This window comes from Astatotilapia calliptera, chromosome 3, assembly GCF_900246225.1.
Source record: "Astatotilapia calliptera chromosome 3, fAstCal1.2, whole genome shotgun sequence".
Taxonomy (NCBI): Eukaryota; Metazoa; Chordata; class Actinopteri; order Cichliformes; family Cichlidae; genus Astatotilapia; species Astatotilapia calliptera.
In genome coordinates, this window is record NC_039304.1 from 10591276 (window position 1) to 10616209 (window position 24934).

The 24934-nt window shown below is 41.0% G+C and overlaps 2 protein-coding genes and 1 long non-coding RNA gene across 3 annotated transcripts in view; all 3 read left to right on the plus strand.

The window, feature by feature from the left end:
* The window catches only part of ppp2r5b (protein phosphatase 2, regulatory subunit B', beta), a 51131-nt gene extending 46344 nt beyond the window's left edge, over positions 1-4787 (plus strand). Inside the window, exons 10-13 of the mRNA XM_026161709.1 lie at positions 43-162; positions 447-574; positions 1268-1369; positions 1939-4787. Coding sequence (XP_026017494.1) covers positions 43-162; positions 447-574; positions 1268-1369; positions 1939-2167 — 579 coding nt within the window. The 3' untranslated portion in view covers positions 2168-4787. The remainder of the gene's footprint in view (positions 1-42; positions 163-446; positions 575-1267; positions 1370-1938) is intronic.
* Positions 4788-7963: 3176 nt separating this feature from the next.
* Positions 7964-9743, plus strand: LOC113018586 (uncharacterized). Its single transcript, XR_003271818.1, has 3 exons — positions 7964-8356; positions 8911-8979; positions 9490-9743. It is a non-coding gene; the product is annotated as an uncharacterized LOC113018586 (long non-coding RNA).
* A 725-nt stretch (positions 9744-10468) lies between these two features.
* On the plus strand, positions 10469-24336 carry gpha2 (glycoprotein hormone subunit alpha 2). The gene is made up of 4 exons (XM_026152903.1): positions 10469-10669; positions 20683-20803; positions 23881-24065; positions 24159-24336. Exons 1-4 carry the CDS (start codon positions 10469-10471, stop codon positions 24261-24263), a joined length of 612 nt encoding a protein of 203 aa, XP_026008688.1. The 3' UTR covers positions 24264-24336.
* The last annotated feature ends 598 nt before the right edge of the window (positions 24337-24934 follow it).

A 24934-nucleotide genomic window follows, 5' to 3' on the forward strand; every position in this document is an offset into this window, starting at 1 on the left:
ATCTCTCTGTATCTGCATTTTAAAAAATGTGCACGCACTTAGGTGATGTTCCTGGGGGAGATCGAGGAGATCCTGGATGTGATAGAGCCATCTCAGTTCATGCGGATTCAGGAGCCGCTCTTCAAGCAGATAGCAGCCTGCATCTCCAGTCCTCACTTCCAGGTGCTAAAATAACGCAGAAGTGGAAACAATAACCACAGAAGTCACTCACAGATTAAAACCGCTTTGGGTGTAGACAGGATTAAAACAAATGTGATTATAGTAATCTGATTACCTCCAGGTATTAGGCTGGAAAATCAGTTACTTCTTAGACGAATCAGTTTAATAAAAAGAATGTTGCACAACTCTGATGAAAGAAAATCAACTCTTCTTTGTGCCCGTGTGTGTGTGTGTGTGTGTGTGTGTGTGTGTGTGTGTGTGTGTGTGTGTGTGTGTGTGTGTTTTAGGTAGCGGAGCGGGCTCTTTACTTCTGGAACAATGAATACATCCTCAGTCTGATTGAGGAAAACTGTCAAGTCATCCTTCCACTGGTGTTCGCTACCCTCTACAGAGTCTCCAAGGAGCACTGGAACCAGTCAGTGGCACGCATAACCACTCCCATCGTAACTTTTTGTTTAGAGCTTAACCTCTGTTACGAGCAAATATCACAACTTGTCCAGTCAGAGGGTGAAAAGGGTCATGATGGGTTCACAGGCTTAGTCGTTAGCTTCAAGTCCTTATGAATACAGCCTGATGTTCACTTTCAATTTATGGTCCCATTAGAGTCAAAAAGGAGTCTGCAGCCGTGTGGCTCATACGATGATACGCCACGAGCGTGCATAACCCTCCGTTTCTCACTGAGATCTGCTCCTCATTCGTAATATTCGGTTACAAACCCCCAAGATGGCAACATGTAAAATACTCAGGCCAAAGCTTTCCAGCTTAAAGTAGGCAGGGGCTGGTTTCCATCTTTTATATTCAGTCTATGAGTTTAGTCTGTTAGTGGCGAGTTCATTTGGGAAGATCTTTTGTCATATTTTAGGCTACAAATTAGTTGAATAATGAAAATAATTGTTGGTAGGAACCCTTAAGTTAGCCATAACAGAAGTCCTTTTATTCTTGTCTTTATCACACACAGTATTCAGACCCTGATACTATACTGCCATATTACTATACAAGCTCCTGTTACGTTTCACTATTCATTTAAATTTTTAGGTACACACCAAATGACTTTTTTCATATTCTCACCATCATTGAAGCATTTGATGACCCATCTGTGTTTCTCCAGGACCATCGTGTCTCTGATTTACAACGTGCTGAAGACCTTCATGGAGATGAACAGCAAACTCTTTGATGACCTCACTGCCTCCTACAAAGTGGAGAAACAGAAGTGAGTGTGACTCACTGCTTTTGTGCGTGTCTTTGTGTCACTGGATACGACGGTGACAACAAGAGGAAGAAACTAAGAACTAAGTCATTTTTTAGGCGGCGTTTCTTCCATTATCTGTCACATTGTATTTCACGTTGTAAGTATGTATCGCTTAGGTCATCTTTTGGACACGGATCACATCATAATTCCAGCCTCAACCTCAAGATAGTAGATACCAGAGGAAAATAAAATCTACAGGGATAGTTCAGCAGTTTGATCATCTCTTAATGAAAAGACACGTTTTATTTGTTAAGTGATGAAGTAAAGACTGGATGAATTTATCTAAGTTTAGCTTAGGATAGAAAATTTGGACCCTGTTATTCACGAACTAGATCTAGAATTACATATCTGTAAGAATTAGCATTTTAATAGAAGCTGAAATTAGAGTCAGGGATGACAGTCCGATATAAATCAGCGGTCCCCAACCCCCGAGTCGTTTGGTACTGGGCCGTGAGAGTTGAGGCCCGGTACCACTTTCTAATTTCTGCCCTTTAAACTTAACTACTTTCCTTTCTCCGCCGCCTCTCCAGGGAGCTGAAGCGAGAACGGGAGCGTGCCGAGCTCTGGCGAGGCCTGGAGGAGTACCAGGAGCGCCGGATGCAGATGCTCACGGAGGCCGCCAGGAACCAGCGCAACCTCCAGGAGCGAGGCGAGAGAGGGGACACGCTTAACCCTTCCTCCCCGCAGACAGCTCACTCCGACCAGCCCGAGCCCAAGCCCAGCGGGGCCTCTTCTGGAGCCGGGGAGAGCGCCACCTAGGTGTCACTCCATTAGATCCAATGGGGGGTAGGGGAGGGTTAGGGGACAGGGAGAAATCAGGAAGATGACGGTAAAAGTGTTGGGAGACAGAAAAAGGTACAAAACAATCCACTGTTTTTTTTCCTCTGTCGTCTTGTGTCACGGAGGTGGTTGCTTTTTGTAAAAAGGCGCAAACTCGGTGATCCAAGGTAAACACTGTACCTTCTTTCTAACTGAGTTGTGTGAAACTGGTTCACATTTTGCTGTACACACATTATGTTGCAGACCAGAAGATAAATACTGTCCGAGTGCAGACTCGTGGAAATTTAAATTCGTGGAAACGGCAGATCAGTGCCCTGAAATCGGTAGCTGGCCTGCTTCAAATCTGCCTCAAAACGAGAGATATAACATCTCTTTTGGTGCAACACTTACCACGTTTAACACATTTCTAAGTCACCTAAGGGAGGACGGGTCTGCGCCGTGGCCTCGTATTTATCTTTTGGTCAGAGATGCTGATTTCATGCGTGGATAGCACAATACATCAATAAACAAAAGAAGCAATTTCACACAAAAGTCCCAAAACTATTGCCGAACCCACGAACCGCCACATAGACGCGGGCGCAGGTACATTTTTACTGTAAATATCAGAGGACAGAGCTACAGAGAGTTTATCCAGGTTAAACAATTCACACGCCAACAGCTGATTCATGCACCTGAATATTACTTTAAATCACACTGTCTCACACACACACACACACACACACATACACAGACACACACGGCTGATTCTGGCGTTAACTCCTCTCCCAGTCTGCCGGGTTCCACCAAAGGATGAGCCTGAAGTCCCTAATAACCACTGATGAAGATGATGATATAAGTACAATAATGTTCCTTCTTCTTACTTGTTACTCTACTACTATTACTCTACTCTAAGTACTACTGATGATGATAATGTTTTTATATATATACATATGTCTCTGGATATTTCTGTAGTGTATTACGGGAGAAACACTAGTGTAGCAGATATCATAAAGGGGAAGTCCACTCGAATTCTGAATTCACATCACGTGTTAAATGTGTGAGGCTGTAATGTGAGTGCTGAAATTCAGCAGAATTCCCCTTTAGCAGACCTTAAAAGGAGGAGGAATGAACTGGATTGGCATGGGTGGATTTGCTTTCATTCATTACTTGTGGTGTGGTGGATTTAAAAAAACAAAGAAATCCCCAAACATTCCACGTTTAAAGCTGAATAATTTTTTTTTTAAAGGTGCCGTGTGGAGTTTTGTTCTAAACACAGTTTTACGTTGATGATTTTATGTCTCACTCATCATGAATGTACTTTGTCTGTTAGGGAGGCCTGGTGAAATTACATTTTTAACATCCGCCTTTGCTCGCTAAAAAAAGCTACATATGCTAGGTTTAGCTTCTGTGGTGATACCCACTGGTTTGTGAAGTCCTGTTTTGAAGTTTGGCTTTCTGGATCCAGAGGTTATTGGCTAATGATAGCAACCTTTGTTAGCAAGGTGCATACACTGAATGGGAGTAGCATAGTCTCAATCCATGCATCCATCCGTGACTGATGGCTAATTAATCCTCGACGTGTTGGTCGACGTGTTGGTCGTCGTGTCTGCGAATAATGGCTTTGCCACGACTCGGTACTCGCCGCAGTATTTTCCTAAATGATAGGCGTGGCGATTCAGACAGAACCTCCACATTAGCGCTGGTTCGGTCAAAATCGTAAATAAAGAAATCACTGAATGTTTATTTATTCCAGAATGTCTCATCTTTTCAATACTGTTGCAATCTGTAAATCTGTGTCAATAAAATGGTTGTGAAAATTGACGCGATCGCCACAAAAACTAACCAAGCGCAACTTGATGCATGTTGAGCATACATGGGCCTTTAGGGGGTGCCCGGGAGGCATCCTGGTCACAAACCACCTGAATCGACTTCTTTTCTGTGTGGTGAAGTGGCAGCTTTAGTCTGAGCGCCTCCTGGATGATCGAGCTTCTTAACCGAGCTCTAAGAGAGCACACCAACCCCACAAACGCTTTCCACGTGGGTGTAGTTGACTGGGTCAGATTAGCAGACAGCTAGGTTGGGTTCCACCATTAATAAATATTTCAACAGGAGAGCTTCAAGTGGTCATTTGAGGAACTGCGGTTTTGGGCACATTTGCTTCACTTTCCAGCATTTTCTGGCACAAATTCTACACATCACTAAATGTTGGATCAGGAGAACAGCATGAAATCAGTATTGTGAATGTGTTGCTTACACGCAAACAAAACTTGGATCCAGTCATAAAACATGCTTTATCTATCATCTCTTATTGGTTAAAAGTTCCACAGCTTACCTTTAATTTTAATTTGGCACCAAATGATGATTTTTTTTTGGTGTGTACGTGTGTCTATTCTCTCATTTAGAACCTCATCACAGAGTATTAAATTTAAACGAATCCAAGCAGACTCATAAAGCCCACCCAACACATGAGAATGAATGAAACCCACCGCATGTGTGTCAAATCAAAAGAAAAACACCGCAATCCAGTTGGATTTCTGAACCTGGAACGTCTGCAGGTTCGAGCAGACCAAAAGCTGCTAGATGGTGACCATGATGAGGAAGCTTTTTTTTTTTTTTTTTGATGTGAACCAACAAAAATCTGTTTATTCTTGTCTGATCATTATGATAGAGTGATGGGATACAAGAGAGGGAGGAAAAAAACTGAAAAAAAAATTATTTTAGCAATATTTTCATTCTTTCAGGATAATCTGTGTTTTTTAGGGGGTGACGACAGGAAGTGGGTGTCACACTGAAACGTTTACCTCCCACTCTTGTTTTTACTCCTGTTGCGTCCTTGATATTCACATTGTCTTAAAGGTACCTTCTGTGTAGATTTATTTGATGAGAAATGATTTTGCTTTGTAAATTACGTTGTTAATTTTATTGGTTTTTGTATAATCTTGTTTTTTGTGGAAAACTGAGTCTGATGCTATTTATTTTCTATTTGATCAGGAAATGTAACCTTATTTGACGGTCAGGTTGTGTGTGCGTGTGTGTGCGCGCATGTGTTTGCGTGCGTGGGTGCTTGAGCGTGTATCCAGTGAGTGTTTCGGCGAGCAGGAGATATGCGTAGACAGAGCGACAGAGAACGGGAGAAAGCAGTCGTCTCTTTGCTTCTTTTTCTCTCTCTCGCCTTCTCTCCTTCCTGTGGGACAGGGTTTGAATCCGAATGTATCGTGAAACAAAACTGATTGTTCTTTTTTTTTTTACGCTTGACAGGCAGAACTAAGTGTCGGCTGCTTCGAACCAAACTTTCAAAAAACCCCGCAGAACCGTTTTTTTCCTAGACGCTCACTTAAAAACTTGTCTGAATCAGCAATGTTTCGAAAATCGTTTCCATCTTCGTACCAAAAGGGTTTTTTGCTTTCAAACTTTGGTGAAGCGGCTTTGCGTTTTTTTCTTTTCTTTTTCATAAAGACCTTACAACTTATGTCACCTTTGACGCCAAAAACCAAATTTTGCCACTGTTTGATAGCTACCGTCACATAAAGGCGCCTGAGTTATCGTTACAACAACAGGACAACTGAACACCACCACCAGTCTATGGGTAACGCTAGAAGCGGGCAACTACAGATAAGTTATTGGTGCTGGTTTCATTAATTTGACTTTTTTCTTTGATTGTATTTTGCAAAAAGAGTGCAAAAATCCAAAGTCTTATTTCGTCGTCATCCTCAATCGCCTGAAACTCCAAAAACAAGTGGAACATTTCCTTTCTTAAATCCTATAATTTACTCCACGTCGCCACCTGGCTGACAACGAGAGACCCTTCCATTTTTGGGATTTCAAACATTGTCTTGATTCAGGCAGGTGACACTCAGAAACACAATCGAACAGAGACTAAACTTGACCTCGCTGTCACTAAACTTGGTTTGCTTCATGATTTTTTTTTCTTGGGTTGCTTACTCACAAACCCTCTAGATTGTTGTTGTTGGGATGACCCCAGCTCCCACTGTTCAAGAATTCTCCATGATAATGATTAATAATAATATTCCTCAATTCTAGCATTCTGCCATCCAATCAGGAACTGCTCCAGAACAGGAAGTGAGAGAGGAGAGAGTGTTTGTAGAGAGCTCCGGTGTCGCCTCACAGACAGCCATCAAGCGCTGCTTTCATGGATGCTCGCATTTCCTCTCTGTGGCCGTTTTCAGGAGGCCAGATTTTAACAAATGCTTTAAGTCAGAGGGGCGATGTGGGCGGATCTGATGAAAGACAGACAGTAAAGACAAAAAAAGAAAACAGGAGGGGGAAGATAGAGGAAAGAAAAGACATAGACACGATAGAATGGCAATAAGTCAGAGCAACAGAATGAGAATATAACGTTACCGAAACCTACTACTGCATTACGTAGCAATTTCACTGAATTTCTAGATTTGCACTGTCTGCCCAATGGTCTGTTTGTTGTGTTGAAGAAAAAAAAACAAGAGAAAATGATAAAGATGATGCAGACGAAGAAGATGTATATTTTGGGGACCAACACAGTGGTGGGGGGGTTTGAATGTAGAGTGGCTTACTACTGTATGTATCATTACAGGGAAGTGTAGAATGGAGAAAAAAATATAATGTGCTAAAAACTAAAACTTCACTTTGAGAAAACACTCTGGAGTCTGTGTCTTTTTTGCATCGCCTAATTCCTATCAATGATTCTTCCATTTCCAGACATGATTGGGATACTTATCACATACTTGCCAAACTTGAGACCTCGGAATTGGGGAGACATTCAAAAGGGCTGTTGGGGGGGGTGACATACATATATACAAAAAACTCGGAATAAAATTAATTGGATTTCACCGGGTGTCCAAATTCAGAGGCTGCATCCACCTGAGGACCCGGCCTTCGCGGTCTAAGTGGGCTGAGTCCTCCAAAAGCTGGGTAGGCTTGGTTTCCAGTTCCGCTTACAACTTTGTGTGGTGTTGCGTTGAATGGTGTTGTAAACTTGTCCACTTTGTCTTGTTGAACCAGCACTGTGTCTCCCGTGTCAACTTTTGAATACTCAGCTCCCCGTCGTTCATCAGCAGAAATCTTTGATTTTCCTTTCTGTTCAGCGTCTCTGTCACGCACGTCCAACTCCGTTGCTTTTGCCTCACCGATGTTCGGTAACTTTCCTCTCATTTTGCGGTTGAACAGGAGTTCTGCTGGACTTTTGCCCGTGGTTGGATGTTCAATGCTGCGATACACTGTCACATATTTTCTTAGCTCTCGCTTCCAGTCAAGTCCTTCGGCTTGTGCGATCCTGATTCTTTTCATCAATGATGCATTTTGACATTCCACTTCCCCATTTGCTTGAGCCCATTTTGATGTAGTTCTTATATGTTTGATTCCATTAGTTTCACAATATTCTCTGAACAGCTCAGATTTGAACTGTGGGTCGTTATCAGATTTGATGGTAACTGGTAGCCCATGTCTGCTAGATATACAGTCAATAGAGTCAATGACTTTTTCAGCAGTTGTAGATGACATTACATCATACTCATAGTACCTACTGTAGTAATCTATCAGTACAAGTATTGAGTGGTTCGAAGGTAACGGTCCCAGTAAGTCTACCGTAAAAATCCGGCTGACCGTGTCCTCTCCTTTCTTTTCCCCGGCGACACTCATCGCCGCCATCTGCTCCTCCACGTGTTCGCAGTGTGAAGCCACCTCTAACGTGCGAGTTAGCTTTCTCCGTACATATTCAGAAGTGCATTTACTCAGGATAGCGTCCCTTATCTGGTTATCATTGTCACCTTGAAAGTCACAGTCTTTTGCAGCTCGCCTTAAACGTGTACAAAATTGTTGCACAGTCTCGCCTGGTGTTTGGGACAATTTGTGGAAAGTTTGGCGTGCGTATGCTGCATTCACTTGAGGAACAAAATAAGTGTTGAGCGCAGTCACCGCCGCGGTGTAATCCTTCGCCTCTCCCGTCTGTGGTAGAGTGGAGAAGACGTCCTGCACGTCCTGTCCGGCCAAGTGCAGTAGAAGAGCGCGTCTACGCTGTCTGATCGCGTCAAAAGAAGACCTTTCCCATCAGCAAACAACTCGATGGATGTTAACCACGCGTCCATCTCAGTGTAGCAGGCGAATGGTTGAATGCCCGACTTTTCCATGTTAGCCCACAAGTTTTTGCTAACACCGTGCCGCCGCTGGGTCTACTTCTCACAAAAACAAATCCAGGTCCGTGTCATCCTCGTCGCCATTGTTGTGTGCCCACCTTATTACTGAATTAAATCAGGACATAAAGCACGGTCTTTATCTTGCTTTATTGAACACTGTCCATCTGACAACTAGCCACTTAACGGGGCCTCCTTCGGAGAACATATCAATACATGACAATGATGACCTGGATGACTGAGAACCTTCACAGACATATTTGCACTAAAGTTATCAGACAGTAAAATATAAACATTCTATAATATGACAATATTTTTTTTATCCAAGCGTTTCTGTGTGAAGGGCATGAATCCAGTATGATTATCTTTGTAGCAATAATCTTTCTCAGGCACCGCCTCTTTTAGGAAGAAGTATTATTTCTATATTTTGGAATTTAAGAGAATTTGCAAGATTGCCAGCTGGATTATGATGCTTAGCCATTGGGAATCTTTCAGCACTTCTTGTCTTGCTTTTGTGCTCAGAGATCCTGATTTTTAGTTCCGATTTTGTTTACTTGTATCTGCTAGCGCACAGGGGTATTTTAACAAACTGACTATAATTGTGACTCTGGTTTTTAGATTTTCAACTTGGCAGTGCCAGTGTGTGAGTGCAAAAGAGCATCCCCGATGGTGACAGCACTAGAATGGGTACAGTTTAAACAGTTCTGTAGCTGAGGACACAGTTAATCTGTATTCTGATGCATTAAGATCATATAAATGAAGATTGCAAACACTGCTGATGTCAGCGGTTTGACTTGTGCATTATATATATATATATATATATATATATATATATATATATATATATATATATATATATATATATATGTCTTTAAGTTATTAGTCGTTTTTAAACCAACAACCATTACCAAGATTTGTGTATATTTCTATCCATTCTGTAACTCTGGTGTACAGTTCAGTACTGCAACTCCCCACATGACACTGCACACACACACACACACACACACACACACACACACACACACACACACACACACACACACACACACACACACAGAGAGAGAGAGAGAGAGAGAGAGATACAATACAGGATGAGGTTAAGAAAATACAGACAAGCATCATTATTTTCCAGGGAGTCTCCATTATTTCTGGCTTGGGGTCTCTAATGGTATTTTATTGTAATTGCTATGATGTCAGAGTGTCCGTCCGCCCTATTGGCCTTCTAAAAACAATAACAAGGACAGATTGGTTCCATTCACTGGATTGTCCGGACAGAGAGAGACCCGAGTCCTGCAGCTCAAACCCTCTGAAAGATCTTCAGCTGAAAAGGTGAGAGATCGTCTTCTGAAACATTTTTAAAATAAGGTAAGATGGGTATGCGACAATAACAAATTGAGCTTGATGTGCATGGTTTTGTTCAGATGCTTTTGCAGTCTTTATTGAGTCATTACAGAGTGAGTCCAGTGACCGTGGTCTCAGAGCTTCTGAAAGAATTTAATTTTCTGCTAACTTAATGGGGTTGTATGTATTCTTAAAAGAAACCAGTGAAACAGTTAACAGTCTGGCTACATTGAGTTAAATCCAGCTGTTTCAGTAAACTTCAGGTGGGTTGCTTGAAAACGTTCAGTTTTTGAGTAAACGTCTCCTGTAGCATTAAAGACCTTTGAAAAGACACAAATGTTTATTGTGTTTCCTACAAGAGAAGACGAAGATGAGGTTTTATGCACGTAAACACCAGTGTCAGGTTTCCCATCTGCAAAGATGTTTGTACTCAACACTAAGAAATGTTTTTGTGTCCAACTTTTTAGTGGCGTTACTGGCTGCAGTAGCCAGAGTAGACACTAGAGGGAGTTGTGAGTCATGCTCATTGCCACACTGCTGTAGATCAACTTCTGTTCTCATGTAAAATATTGACAATTCATCACCTTTACTGGCTACTATCACTTGTTTTCAATATACAAGAAGAGATATACACTGTATAGGTATATTCTTTAAGTAATTAGTGATAATATTTCTCCATTTAATATTTTTTTCTTCAATATCAATGATAGCATCTTTCCATGTATCACAGCACATCATGTGTTCCTGATGATTGAGTGAAATAATAATATGATTTACTCCACAAAGCTGCTGAACTTAACCCTCTTTATTTATTATTTGTTCCATTATACCCAGCATGCACCTCCACCGTATCGCCTTCTCCTTCTTCCTCCTGCTGGTTGCCGGGGCAGCCGTGCTGTGTGTCAACGTGACAACAGTGCTCCAGGGTTTCCGTGGATGCGCAGTGCGGGAGTTCTCCTTTGTGGCCCACAAGCCTGGCTGCAAGGGGCTGCGCATCACCACAGAGGCCTGCTGGGGGCGCTGTCACACGTGGGAGGTAGCTCTCTCTCTCTCACACACACACAGACACACACACACAGAAAATAAATGTCACATCAGCTACTTGTAACCTACACAGGAGTTTGTGTCTTTAACGCTGGGATACTGAAACATCCAATAAAAGAGTCATCTCCTATTAGTGCACTAATAAGATGTCGATACTACAAATTTTGGTATTGATCTGACACTAAGTAATTACGGGGCCGATAGCGATACTGATACTTAGGAGAGAGCAGTGTGTTTTAATTTATGAGATGAATCATGAACACTTTTTAATGACTGCCTAATTACTGTGATTTTCATTTTACACAGTAATGACACACCTTTCAGCTTTTTATGTATTGTGAAACTGGGTTTTTTGAAGACATGGAATGTAAATACACCTGTCTCTAAAGGACTTTGGGTTATTTTCTGTTGTTTTAATGCGATATGTGATATAGGCTCTCCGACCTGTTTCCCCACGTCATGTCTTTGCTATGTATGTATGGTCGGGGGGGTCCAATTTCACTGCAGGTGTAAAGACATTTACACCTGCATTTTTCATAGTGCATATTTGAGGTATATTATTTTACTTCCATAAACAAAATAAGTAAATAAGATTTCACATAATACCGTTGGCTATATACTGAAGGTAGCAGATAGAGACATTGTGCTAGAAACAATCTTTTAAAAAACAACAACTTCATTTGCAAACAAAACAGGAAAACATCTTAGAAGAGACATATCCAGGACAAGGACATAGACGACTCAGACGATACAATAATCGAAACATGGGGGATATACGAGCGAGTGTGGTGCGTATTAGAGATGGACCGATCTGATATTACGTATCGGTATCGGTCCGATACTGACCTAAATTACTGGATCGGATATCGGAGAAAAATAAAAAATGTAATCCGATCCATTAAATATCACGAAAGCACCTCACAAAACTTGCAACACGCTGTAACTCACCTCAGAACGTTAGCACGTCGGAGCAGTATGCATCACGTGATAGAGCGGCTGTGGCATGCCGGACCGGTGGTCTGGATAGCATTTGGAGCTTCGCTAGCAACCCGGCATTTCATCTCCGACAAAGTTATCCCCGAGAGAAGTAAAGCAAGTGTGTAAGTCCATCTCTGAATGTTTGTAAAGCATTCCTGCGTTAAGCTTAACAACTGATATATGGAGCGACTGCCTCTTCTTGCTGCTACTTCAATCATGAAACTGCTTAATGATCAGCTGATCAGCTTTTCTGTCTCGAGTCCGTGTCTCTAGTTTGTTTTTGGCACACTTTGCACCAGAAAGAGGAAACCAGCGGCTGAACAACAGCAGCACGTTTAAGCTTGATAAGCTGTTGTTAGAATTTATTTATTATTACTTTCTACTCGAGGATCTTTTTCTACGTAGCTGACGGCTGGTAACTGTGCAGGGGCGGATCTAGCAAAGTTTAGCCAGGGGGGCCGATAGGGCATTAACAGGGAAAAGGGGGCACAAAGACATACTTTTCTTTCTTATTCTAATTTAAAATGTCGAGCTTTTAATAAATAATTATCTGACACCCAAAGTTTTAATTTGATGCAAAATGAATAGAAGTCAATTACTGTATATAGTAACTATTAAGTCTAATATATATACCCTAGTAAGCTATAGTACTTTTTCCTTTGGGAAGGTACCATCTGTGCAGTCTGCAATTTTGTTGAAGAAAGATGTTGAATCTATTTAATATTTCTTGAAAAATAATTGATTTCTGTGCATTTTTTTTCACACTGCATCAAATTAAGGCTGATTACGTCGATTAAGCATCATGAGGTGGAGCGTGAGGGGTGGTTCCCTATTTTTTATTTATTTATTTTTGTTGTTGCTGGGAGTTGGAACCCTATTAGTTAGGTTGCTTAATATTTATGCTAAGTACTCTTTAAAATACCAGAATAGGGAGGATGGTGTAGGTTTAAGTTTATTAGATTGATCAGTATTGCTGAACTATGAAATTTTTTTTTTTTTTGCATACAGGTATAACAGAATAGCTTTAGTGTAGTTGTTGTTTTAAACTTGAGTATGAACTTATACAAAATGCAGCAAGATATTTAAAAAACAGTTTTGTTGATTAAAAAACACTATATCGGATTCATATCGGTATCGGCAGATATCCAAATTTATGATATCGGTATCGGTATCGGACATAAAAAAGTGGTATCGTGCCATCTCTAGTGCGTATGATGTGCAGGGAAGAAGTGCTTTTAACCAAAACTGGTATCAAACTATCGATATTTGGATTGAACGTCCCACCTACATGTCCTAGGACTTGTACCAAACTATAACAAAGCTGATGATCTGTTATTGTCTTGTTAGCTTTCTGGTAATTTTTTTTTTATAAGAAATGCTCAGATCCCAGTCAGGGGATACCAATCTTCCGCTGTACTTCTGAAAACTTGACATGTTAATGCTGTACATCTGGGTAACTTTAGACAACAACAACTTGCAGTCTCTGTGATTTTCAGACTGTTTTTTTATGTCAACTATTACTACATAAAATTTGAAGTTTGTTTTTAAACTACCAAAAAAACCACCAAAATTTATGTTTCTTTGTTTTTAGTTCAACTTCTTAAAAGCTTTTAATTCATGTGAGAGTCATTGAAGTTTGTTTCCTCCAATCGCAACCTGTGATTCACCTGTGTGTGTGTGTGTGTGTGTGTGTGTGTGTGTGTGTGTGTGTGTGTGTGTGTGTGTGTGTGAACCCTGCAGAAACCTGTACCAGAACCCCCCTACATCCACCGTCACCACCGTGTGTGCACGTACAACCGCAGTCGCCACATGACCGCCCGGCTGCCCGGCTGCCAGCCTGACGTCTCCCCTCTCTACCACTATCCCGTGGCTCTGGAGTGCCACTGCGATGTGTGCTCCACACAGGACACAGAGTGTGAGACCTTCTGATAGACAAGGCTCTCCTCTCCCTAAACGCTTCCATCAACAGTGTGATGGCGGAGTCTGAACTGAAAAAAGATAAAAACATGTGATTCAAACTTTAAGTTGGTGGTGATAGCACTTAGAAAGATATAACAGCAGGATGTTTATACTGAAAAACAAAAAAAGTCCAGGAAGATGGATATTTCATGACTTTGTCAACTAACAATAATGTGCATCTATTTTGCATCTGCTGTAAAAAATACAAGTAATGTCATACTCATAATGTTCACGATACTCGGTTTCTCATTATATAGACTGCAGAAAAATTAACATTGAATGCATTTTGTAACGTAACAGTTTTCCTGTCCTTGTGTACCAAGTTATACCGAAATTGGATACAACTAATATGTTTGGGAATACTCACAAATAAAATAAAATAAAATTCCAGCCCGCAGTTTTCCTACTTTTACATCAATGTCTGAAAAGAAAAAAAAACAGGTAATATGCAGTGCACTGTTTGCAAGAGCTCTTCGTCAGCATGTAATACTTAAAGGCATTAAGGAAAACACACTATAAGCAAACAAAAACTATGGGACGCAGTTACCTGTACCATAAAACAGGCTTCAAACACATTAAAGATGACATGGGTGAAAATAAAAGGGAAAGCTAATGCAAGGGAGGTGAGGGCTGTTAACTCGCTATTGATCATATGAGTCATCACATTAAAGAAATGGATGGGTCATTATTACCATCACTGGGGTTAGCAGGTGAAACCTCCGCGGGACCCTCAAAACCGGCACCAAAGGAAACAGCCCTCGTTACAGGAGACGCAAAACATCTTCAGAAACCTAAAGAGGTCCATTTGCCTTCTTTTCAAACTCTCAGATTACTGGACATGGCATCTGCTTGTCTGCCATCAGAGACATGACAGCAGTGCACATGAAAGGAAATGGTAACAATTACAATGTATTTACTGAGTAACGCTCCAGATGTGGGCAGATTTGCATTAATTCCAAAGGCAGGCTGGTCAAAGGCTTTCTACCCATCAGTGTGTGAAGCACTTTGCTTACCATGACGCACTGTTTCTTCTTCACTCACCTTTATTCGCTCTCTGTGTGGTTATACACAACTCCACGTGTAATTTCTTCCACAGTTTCTTTTGTCCCGTCTTCCTCCCTTCATCTCCAACCAGTCTCGGCAGATGGTCGCCTCTCCCTGATCCCGGTTCTGCTCCTTCCTGTTAAAAGGGAGTTTTTCCTTCCCGCTGTCACCAAGTGCTTGCTCGTAGGGCGACGTTTGATTGCTGGGATTTTGTCTGTACTAATGTAATGTCTTTACCTTACAATAATACGAATGAAGAGTTATAAGCTGCATTCGTAATCTGTACTGGCACATTCCACAGGCACATGCTAAATGCATGCTAAGTCGCAGACTAATAAAATGGTAGAATTACTTCTTCTTCTACTTGGACTGGCTCCACCTCATAGCAAGCCAGATTATTAGTCAAATATTTCAATTAAAACAAGGCAGGAAGGCACCAGCAGCACAAACACAGTTACGAGTTCCAGTTCAGTACCTTCAATTACTGGAGGTGAAACCCACCCAACCCAAAACAGTCATGGCTCCTTAGTAATCAAGCAATCCCCTCACTCCACTCCAAGCCTTCACAATGTCCGAGTGCATGAACCAAGTTGAGTTGATATGAGGAGGGAAACTATAGAGACTGAAAAACAGGCTGTAAACATGCTTTTGAACGCTGTAAAGTCGAACATTTCAACTCAGCAGTCTGTGGTTATTGTTTCACTTTTACAGCCAGCCTCAAGTGGCCGTTAAGGGAACTGCAGTTTCTGACACATGCCCACAGTTTGCCTCCTGGTTTACCTACAGATTACAAAGGATTTAGCACTGTATCAACAGTGAGAGATCAAGTGGTTAAACAGTGTGCTGTAAGTGAAATGGAAATAAGTGTGAGCAGCTTCACATGTCAGGCATCTTCAAATAAATCTCACACTGTTTAAATGGATGCAGGCACAGTTTAATCCAGTAAGTGACATCCTGATGCTCCTCAGCACGCTGACTGTCAGATGAGTTCACAGGAACACATTCCACAGGCTTTTGCTCTGCTTTTTGTAGACAATGCTGGCCTTTTTATATTTCCACTCCTCCGTGTGTGTGTGTGTGTGTGTGTGTGTGTGTGTGTGTGTGTGTGTGTGTGTGCACGTGTCCTCAGAATGGTACACCTTGAGCTCACTTTGTGGAAACTCCACTTTCCTCCTGTCAGTCTAAATTAGTTAAGTGTTCTATGTGTGTGTCTGTGTTTCTGTGAGCTTGTGTGTGCAGTCTGAGATATACGATGCTATTTCAGATGCACACAAAGTAGTTATGTACAGCTGATTTGTGTCACTTGTTGGAACTATAAAGATACAGAAAAAGTAAAAGACTGTATGCTTGTTAATTTGTGCGTCTGTGGGTCTGTGTGTGGTGTGTCTAAGGTTGTTTGCATTATCAGTGGAAGTAAATGGGTCGGCAGGATTAAAACATCATCTTAGAAACAGGAAAACTTTGTCTAATCCTCTCCGTGCATTGTCTCTGCGCCCAAAATAACACACACGTAATTTATCTCAAACTCACATCGACTTCAACACTTTGACAGCACACACAATATCCCGTCAGACGTGATGATACACACACGTACGCCGCTTAGAATAACAGTCGCACACAATATCCCTACCCTCACTTCAGACACACACACGCACACAATGAGATTAAAATAACAGGGCAGAAGTGGAAGCGGACACATTAATGATATTATAGTTATTCAAGACGCCATGGTTTCCATGGCAGCTGAAAGCGACGGGGACACTGAGCGATACAAACATCAGTCACCCCGCTGAGTCACCCTGGAGTAATATGTGTGTGTGTGTGCGTGTGTACGCTTCAACTCAGTTCATTGACTCCTGATGAGGTGCTGTGGCCCTTTCAGATTTATAACCTCTCTCTGTCTCTCTTTCTTTTTGTTTCTGGTTGGCATGGAATAAGAGGAAACACACACACACACACACACACACACACACACACACACACACACACACACACACACACACACACTGTGACCGTCCATGACACTTGGGGTCAACAGGCTAATAGTTTTATGACTCCGTGTGTGTATAGGTGAGGGGTTCACGGTGATGATGTCACACATTCCATTTTCCATTGACATAACTGGAGTGGGAATGTTTGGGGTAGAGGGGCCATATTGATAATTGTGTTTTCCTAAGAAGGTGTGTGTGTGTGAGAGAGAGAGAGAAGAGTGTGTGAGGCTGCACACACTGGAAGCACCAATGTTCTCAGGGGTTGAACTGCTTTGCAGTACCATGGAGATATAACCGCTTATGTCATTCAAATAAAGTGTTCAGAGTGTCCTGGTAGTGAGAAACGTTACCATGTTTTAGCTACAAACTCAAAGTCATGATAAAAGTGAAATTCATGTATGTCTTGTCAATAATGCACATGTCATTAATATTGTTACAGTTATAGTTACAGAATATCTCTCCATCCCGGACAGCGTCATTACTATTTTATATTTCTAATTTTCTAATGATGTATTGATATATTTTGCAATGTTGTTTTCAGTGTTGTTCACAGTGAGACACTGTAGGTGTCTTTAAAAGCCAGGGAGCAGAAGCTGCAAGGAAGAAAAGCCCAGCTTTCTAACTTTTGCCTACAAGCAACAGGCTTGAAATTTTAAAAATGTTTCTAATCTATGTATATTTTTATTTATTGATTCCTTACAGTGCAAATCAGCCGATTCTTTTCTAAAGCCATTTTTTTATTGTGGTGTATAAATTATTATCATTTGCTATTGTAAAGTAAAATAAAACAATTCCACTAAATAACTTACAGTAAACATTTTGTTTTAATTAAAAAAAATGTTTAATCAGAATCATATTTTTAATGCTAAAATATAATAATTGCTATTATCAGTGAATTTTAAAATCTGTGCTTTTACAAAAAGTAGTTTATTAAGACGCCAAAAATGATTACAGTCTTTAAAATGATGGCTTTACTGAACAGGAAAATCAGATTTACTGGTTAAATCTAATGTTTCATTAATTTCCCAAAGAAGTCCAGCATGTGGACTAAATATAAAAATGTGACTTTAGTAATTTAGTAATTTGTTTTAAACCAATTTAAAGTTCTAAAGTATTAGTGTTTTTATGGCTGATGGTCTAAATCTTTTGATAAGACTCATGGGACTTGGTATTTTTGCATTTTCTCTCCACATTTATCTATAAGTAAATCACAGAGCAGAATCTTTGAAGGCACGTATAGAAAGCAAAGTTTTGATAAGAGCACAGAGCAGCCCTCCTGTCTTACTCACTGTTGTTACCTTCAGAAATTGCTTGCAGAGTTTCACCTTCTGACATCTTTTGATCTCGAGTGACAGTTTCACTCAGAAACATCTGTTCAAAGAACCCAAACCAAAGTTAAGTTTTATTGACTTTATTGACTTCTTAAAATCGTCTCTACTGGCACAGTATCCAGTTCTGTCAGGGGCATAGATGGCTTTAAAAGGTCCACAGTTGTATAGCCTAACATCAGTGGTCTACTCGGGTCCCAGATTCTTTCTCACAGCATTAAATAAAACTCAATGAAAAACCAAAGACATTAAAGTATCCCTCGGGAACCTTTTTAAAGATTTACACAGCCATCAGCGGTCTGATCTGGCAGTTTGGGACATTAGCGACATGTTGCTGAAGCTGCTGTTAAAAATCCAACTAATAATGTGGGAGTCTATTAAAAGAATGTCTTTACCTGCTGGAGTTTGGATGAGGGTGGTTGCTAAGCTGACTCTCTCTGTTCATGATGAGGAAGAAGAGAAGCAGAGCCAGCTGTTCCCCACAATATACAATATACCTACCATGTGTCTCTCTCTCTTACTAACACATACACACACAGTTGACCCAAACCCACAAAATCTTCGGACCTGACCCCGTCCTTCCTCCGGCAGCCACAAATGGAAAAGCCAGCCCGACTCTGTATGGGCTTGTGTGAGGTCCGCCTTTCAGTTCACTCGTGCTGTGTATCAACTGGCAACCGAGGCCTACAACATTATTATTTCCTGTGTGATTTGTGTGTGTGTCTCCGTGCATGCATGTGGGGCAAAGCTGTGAGCTTGATGGAAAACCTATCTAGTTTTCCTCTGTGTCACAGCAGCGGTCCCCTTAAAAAGGTTAAAAACTGGGGAGCCTGAGACAAAGGGGGAGGGAGTGGTGAAGGGATGGTAACACGCTCCAAGAAGAAGTCATTCAGGAAAAAACGGTTCACCTCGATTTTAGAATATAGAGAGAATTCAGTACCACAAGTTTTGTCGCGCAGGTAGAAAGAGCAGCCACAGAGGAGGAGAAAACGGGAGCAGAGGAAAAGAAAAAAGCTTCAGACACACTCAGCTCTCTAATTGTGGGCGTGTCCAGAGCTAAAAGTGCCTTCGTTCTTACCTGTGTTACTTATATCCCTGCATGAGGCTCAGAACAAGCACTCTCTCACAGACACCTGTCAGACGACACACCCCTGCACTTGAGAACTCTCAGCTCTGCATCTCCAGGTAAGAGCCTTCTCCTTTTTGTTTAGTTTATTTTTTACACCAGATCTAAACTTTAATGCACTTAGAAATTTAAATCAAATGGTGCTTTTTTCTTTCTTAATTTCCTACAAACTAGATTATATTGACATTACTAAATTTTAAGGAAGCGCTTTCATCTTTTTTCTCGCTTCCTAACATCCTGCTGTGGGAGGATTTTTCATGTATTATATAATAAGAAACATATCACGGTAAAAGCACGTCTTGCGTCATATCAAGTATCCATAAATATGAAAAAATGCTATTTTTTATTCATTTGCATTTCTCAAAAATACATCCAAATGATGCAGTTTGTAGAAAAGAGTTTTGCAGGGGTTTTATTTTGAAAGTCATGACTACAATTGTATCCCTTTGTTTTCAAAATTATCTTTGCAAAACTAAGCAAAGTGAATATCATTTACACAATGGTTTTTTGGAGTCCGTAACATGAAAACAAACAAACATATATAACACACTAATATGTATTTATTTTAGTGTATCATATTCACGGGAAGAGCTTTAGGGTTAAGGAAACAGGTTAAGTTAAAGCTAAATATTTATCTTTTACTTTTTTATTTTCAGAGAAGCCTAAAACTTTTCCCAAAGGGGGGAAATTTCTACTGTCATGCGGTCATATGTAAGCGGCTTGACTGTTGATTTGGTTGCACAGGCAGTGTTAATGGCATCCCCCAAGCCTTTCTGCCAATGCCACAGTCGTGATTCCTCGGAAGTAGAGCTGGAAAGAGCTGCAAATTTAGAGGCAGGGGTCAGCAGCGTGACTTTATTGTTTGCACACGTGTGGGTGAAGTTGGTGGGTACGTCAAACCTACGATGTTCAGGCTCATCGATCGCGACTTGTGTTCGTCTGCGTGTGCGCTTGACATATATATTTGTGGCTGTGTACGTTCTGTGAACTTAAACGGAGTGCGTGCGTGCGTCAGCGGGTACCTGTTAAATGAAGCAGACTGTAAAGATAGAGACAGTGTTGTCTTTATTCACATCAGCCGTTACTCAACCGAGTGACACACAGGCAGACATGCAGGATGGGAAACCACCTTGGCAGAAAGAGCAGGAGGCTCTCAGGAGGCCATTCATTTGAGGGGAAAGTTCATCCTGAGAAGATTTTAAAAAAGGCATCGTGGCTTCTTCATGGCCCAGAAGACCAAATGCAAATCTGATTTAAGTGACGTAATGACTGGCTCCAACTTTTTTTTTGGCATGTTCTTCAAAACCAAACAATGCCTGCTCGGCTTAAAGAGGTTAAACTCTCCAAGATTTTACAGGAAACCAGGCAATAAAATAAGACAAAGCTGAAAAACTCTTTTGTGCAGCAATAATCATTCTGAGCCGTCCTGAGGCTGCTCTGATTTATTGCGCCAAGGATCGGAAACCACTGGCCCTGTGCATTTTGCATGATTTCCTTAAAAGCTGGGGACAAAACACTTTTTCTCTTTCCTGGGTTCTTGTAGCAACATTTAACGTATCCCTCTGTTTGAACCATTCAGATGTCGCTGTGCATGACCTCACATCTCTGCCTGCTGGCCCTACCAGTGATCTCACTCCTGCTGCTCTCCTCTTCTATTGGTTGGAGCTCCGATGTCCTCACCCCAGGCTGTCACCTTTACCGTAAGTTTTGAACTGTATAGTTCAGTTTCCAGGTCTAAAGTTTGTGGAAGAGGTAACCAGAAGAAATTCACAGATGATTCGCGGATTCAGTATGCTCATACTACGGAAATTACCCCACCTTTGGCTGCACAGTTTTATGCGATATTCAATTCCCAAACCTCTTCCAGTGTGGGCTGTTTCTCAGCAGACACTGTAGCCCCTTTCCAAACTGTAAACCAAACAGGAACCAAATTTTGGGTGTTTTTCTTCAAATATAGGTTCATCAACCAGAATGGAAACAGTTCGGTGTTGCTGCAGTGTCCACTTAGATATACTTTTTTGTTCAAAGTTAGCTTTTAGCATTAAATCCTCACAGACTTAAATTATGTCCTATTCTAGCAGCATTATCCTGACAGTGCCAAACCATACTTTTCATAATTGTGGTTTGGATCTTTTTTATTTTAACGTATTTTACTTTTTCATGGATGAATAACCTCAGAGACTGAGGTCTGATTTAAACTGACTTATAGGCTTTTGCATTTATAAACATGACCGAGAAATAATAGTCCCACAATCAATTTGTATGTACTTGTCAAAGTATCATACATCCACTTTCTTCCACTTATCCAATTCAGCGGCCCCGCGGGGTTCTGGAGTTTATCCCAGCTGCCATAGCATGAGCTGGGTACACTCTACAGGACGCCAGGCTGTCCCAGGTCAAAATATCATTTTGACATTTTCATTGTGGACTTAAAAAGTACACTCAGCATTTTTTTTTTGGGGGGGGGGGGGGGGGGGGGGTATGTAATAAAAGGTAAATGGACTAGTTCTTATATAGTGCTCTTCTATTAACTGCACTCAAAATGCTTTATACAACATGTCTCATTTATTCATTCATTCATATATGCACTTGTTTTCTATACCTTTTCTACCTAAGTGCTTTCTGTCTAACATTCCCACACTGATGGACGCACTGGGGAGCAACTTAGGGTTCAGTATTTACCTAAGGTTACTTGGGAGCAGCCCAATGCTGCCTTCTCATAAACTTATAATTCATGCATTAAAAATACATAGGAACTGGTCTGAAGTTGGTGGAAACCACCGTGCTCCACCATGTAGCCAGAGACCCACCACATTTGCAGTACACCAAAGCATTACGCCAGCTAATGCTAAGCTTGAGTGTCCATTACATTCTCACAACATATTAGTGCTAATTCACTAAGCGCCAAAGTGCACCAGTGTCACTTCAAAGAAAGTTTTATTATTGTCAGCAAATAGTAGCTGATAGAGGCTAACAATAGCTAATAGACAGTACAGTAGTTAAGGGTGGCAAAGTTTAGCATATCCTCACAAATCACCACAGTAATATTCTTCAGAAGCAAGAATGATGATTTGTATGGGATGATTTTCACAAATTTTTGTTCACAAATTTTATACCGTCTCCCAGTGTAAATAAAGTTGGACACTTTTCACATGGCATTGGCAGGTGAGGTGAAATGTGGAAATGGCAGCCTTCCACAGATAGGGAAAAACTCCCGGATGGATTCAGTCCAAACGGATCAGCTCAGTCTAAATTGAATGTTTTTTTGGCCGTTTGTCCTACAGCAGCCACCGTAGCAAGGACTATGCACTTGAATCTGAGCAGACAAGTATCACATGTGGAGTTCCCCAAGGTTCCATCTTGGGACCCCTTCTGTTTAACATCTACATGCTCCCACTGGCACAGATTATAAACAACAACAAAATAAACTATCACAGCTATGCAGATGACACACAAATATATATCACAATGTCACCAGGAGACCGAGGCCCTGTACAGGCTCTTGGTAAATGCATTGAGGAAATCAATGACTGGTTGTGCCACAATTTTCTCCAGCTAAACAAAAACAAAACTGAGGTAATAGTCTTTGGCGCCAAAGAAAAACGATTACAGGTCACCAGAGAACTTCAATCTATACACCTAAAAACCACAAACCAGGCGAGAAATTTGGGTGTAGTGATGGATGCAGACCTAAACTTAGAAAAACACATTAAGACAATAACAAAGTCAGCTTACTATCACCTCAAGAATATATCAAGGATAAAAGATCTGATGTCTCAACAGGACCTGGAAAAACTAGTCCATGCATTCATCTTTAGTAGGCTTGATTACTGTAACAGCATCTTTACAGGTCTACCTAAAAAATCAGTCAGACAACTACTCTGCTGCTCGAGTCCTCACTAAGACCAAAAAAGTGGACCACATCAGTCCAGCTCTGAGGTCCTTACACTGGCTGCCTGTCCGTCAGAGGATAGACTTTAAAGTTCTGATGCTGGTCTATAAAGCTCTGAATGGTTTAGGACCAAAATACATCAATGACCTCCTGACCCAGTATGAACCATCCAGATCCCTCAGGTCATCTGGATCCGGTCTTTTATCAGTTCCCAGAGTCAGAACCAGACACGGAGAAGCTGCATTCAGCTTTTATGCTCCTTATATCTGGAACAAACTCCCAGAAAGCCTCAGATCAGCTGAAACACTCAGTTTATTTAAATCCAGGTTGAAGACTCACCTGTTCTCAGTTGCATTTGAATAAAGCACCAAATCCACACTTTTAAGCTTAAATTTCAAAACTTACATTTAACTACTGATTTTATCTACTGTTCTGATTTTATCTGTTTTGCTTTTATATACTGTTGTTTGTTTGTTTGTTTGTTTGTTTGTTTGTTAATTAATTAGTTTATTTGCTTGTTTTATTCAATTTTAAATCATGCTTTTTATTTGTTCTTGTTTCTAATGTCTCTGTAAAGCACTTTGAATCACCTTGTTGTTGAATTGTGCTATACAAATAAACTTGCCTTGCCTTGCCTTGAATTGGGAGAGGTAAGAAAACAGAACTCAGTTGATTGGAATCTGCAATCTACTGATATCTAGTGGTGAGAAAATGTACACATTGAGAACTCTTATGCATTTCATTGTATGACAGTGGGACATAACTAAGCACTCTTGGACTTAGTGGGAATGCATATCAAAGACCATGATTCTTTGGGAGTGAGCTATTGGTTAGTCTTAAATTCCTGCATGGATCTGCAAACCTGTACTTTTCCCCCTCCTCCAGCCTTCAACGTGACCATCCGCAGTGACCGTCGCGGCACATGTAAAGGCACCCATCTGGTCTACGCCTGCGTGGGCTACTGTGAGTCCAGTGCCTTTCCATCCAGATACTCAGTACTGATGGCCTCCAACTTCACCCACAACATCACTTCCACTTCACGATGCTGCACCATTAGCAAGGACGCCAAGGTAAGAGGTGGGAGATGTTGAGGAAACAATTATAGGAGCAACTACTGCTTCATTTTTACTGTTGTTCATTTTCTTTGGCTTCTCTTCACTTAGGTCAAAGTTCGCCTGGACTGCCCGCAGGGTCGTCACCATGACGAAATAGAGATCCTGACAGCGAAGGCGTGTCGCTGTGACATGTGCCGCAAATCACGCTATTGATACACAATGATATTATACTGCATACTAATGTTAACCACAATGAGAAACCAGGTTACAGTGTAGGCAGTAAAATACTGACAACTTTTCTTTTTCTGTCCATTTTGGCTTGTTTGAACAAAATTAACTTTAACTGACATTGTAATATGGTACTTTCATAGCAGGGCCTCCTTCACTAAAGTGGACCTATTATGCTTTCCCTTAATTTTGTGAAATATATATACTTTGCTTTAGTGGTGGACGCTCATATTAATTAAACTCATCCTTAATATGGTCATCAGAAGCACAGAGTTTTGGCTATAAACATATATATAGTTTACATATATAGCACACAATTCAAATCTTTTGTTTAAGACAGACAGCCAATCAGAACAAAGTGAGCCTGAGGTGAGGGGGAGGAGCTAAAACGACTTATTTCTGACACCAGAAGAGCTGAGGGGCTGCACCAAGGCTCAGTATTAGATAATTAAAGATTAATCTGATATGTGATTCATGCAAAGCTACTCTAGTAAAGTCCAAGATCGAAAATGAGCATAACAGGAAATGAAATAACAAGAGATCCAAAATAGAAAATCTCCCGGCAGTACTAAACGTACTAATGACCACGACACCCTGAAATTGTAGACAGTAAATTCTCTGGCTACAGATCTAACTACTTTATTACTGGATGAAAA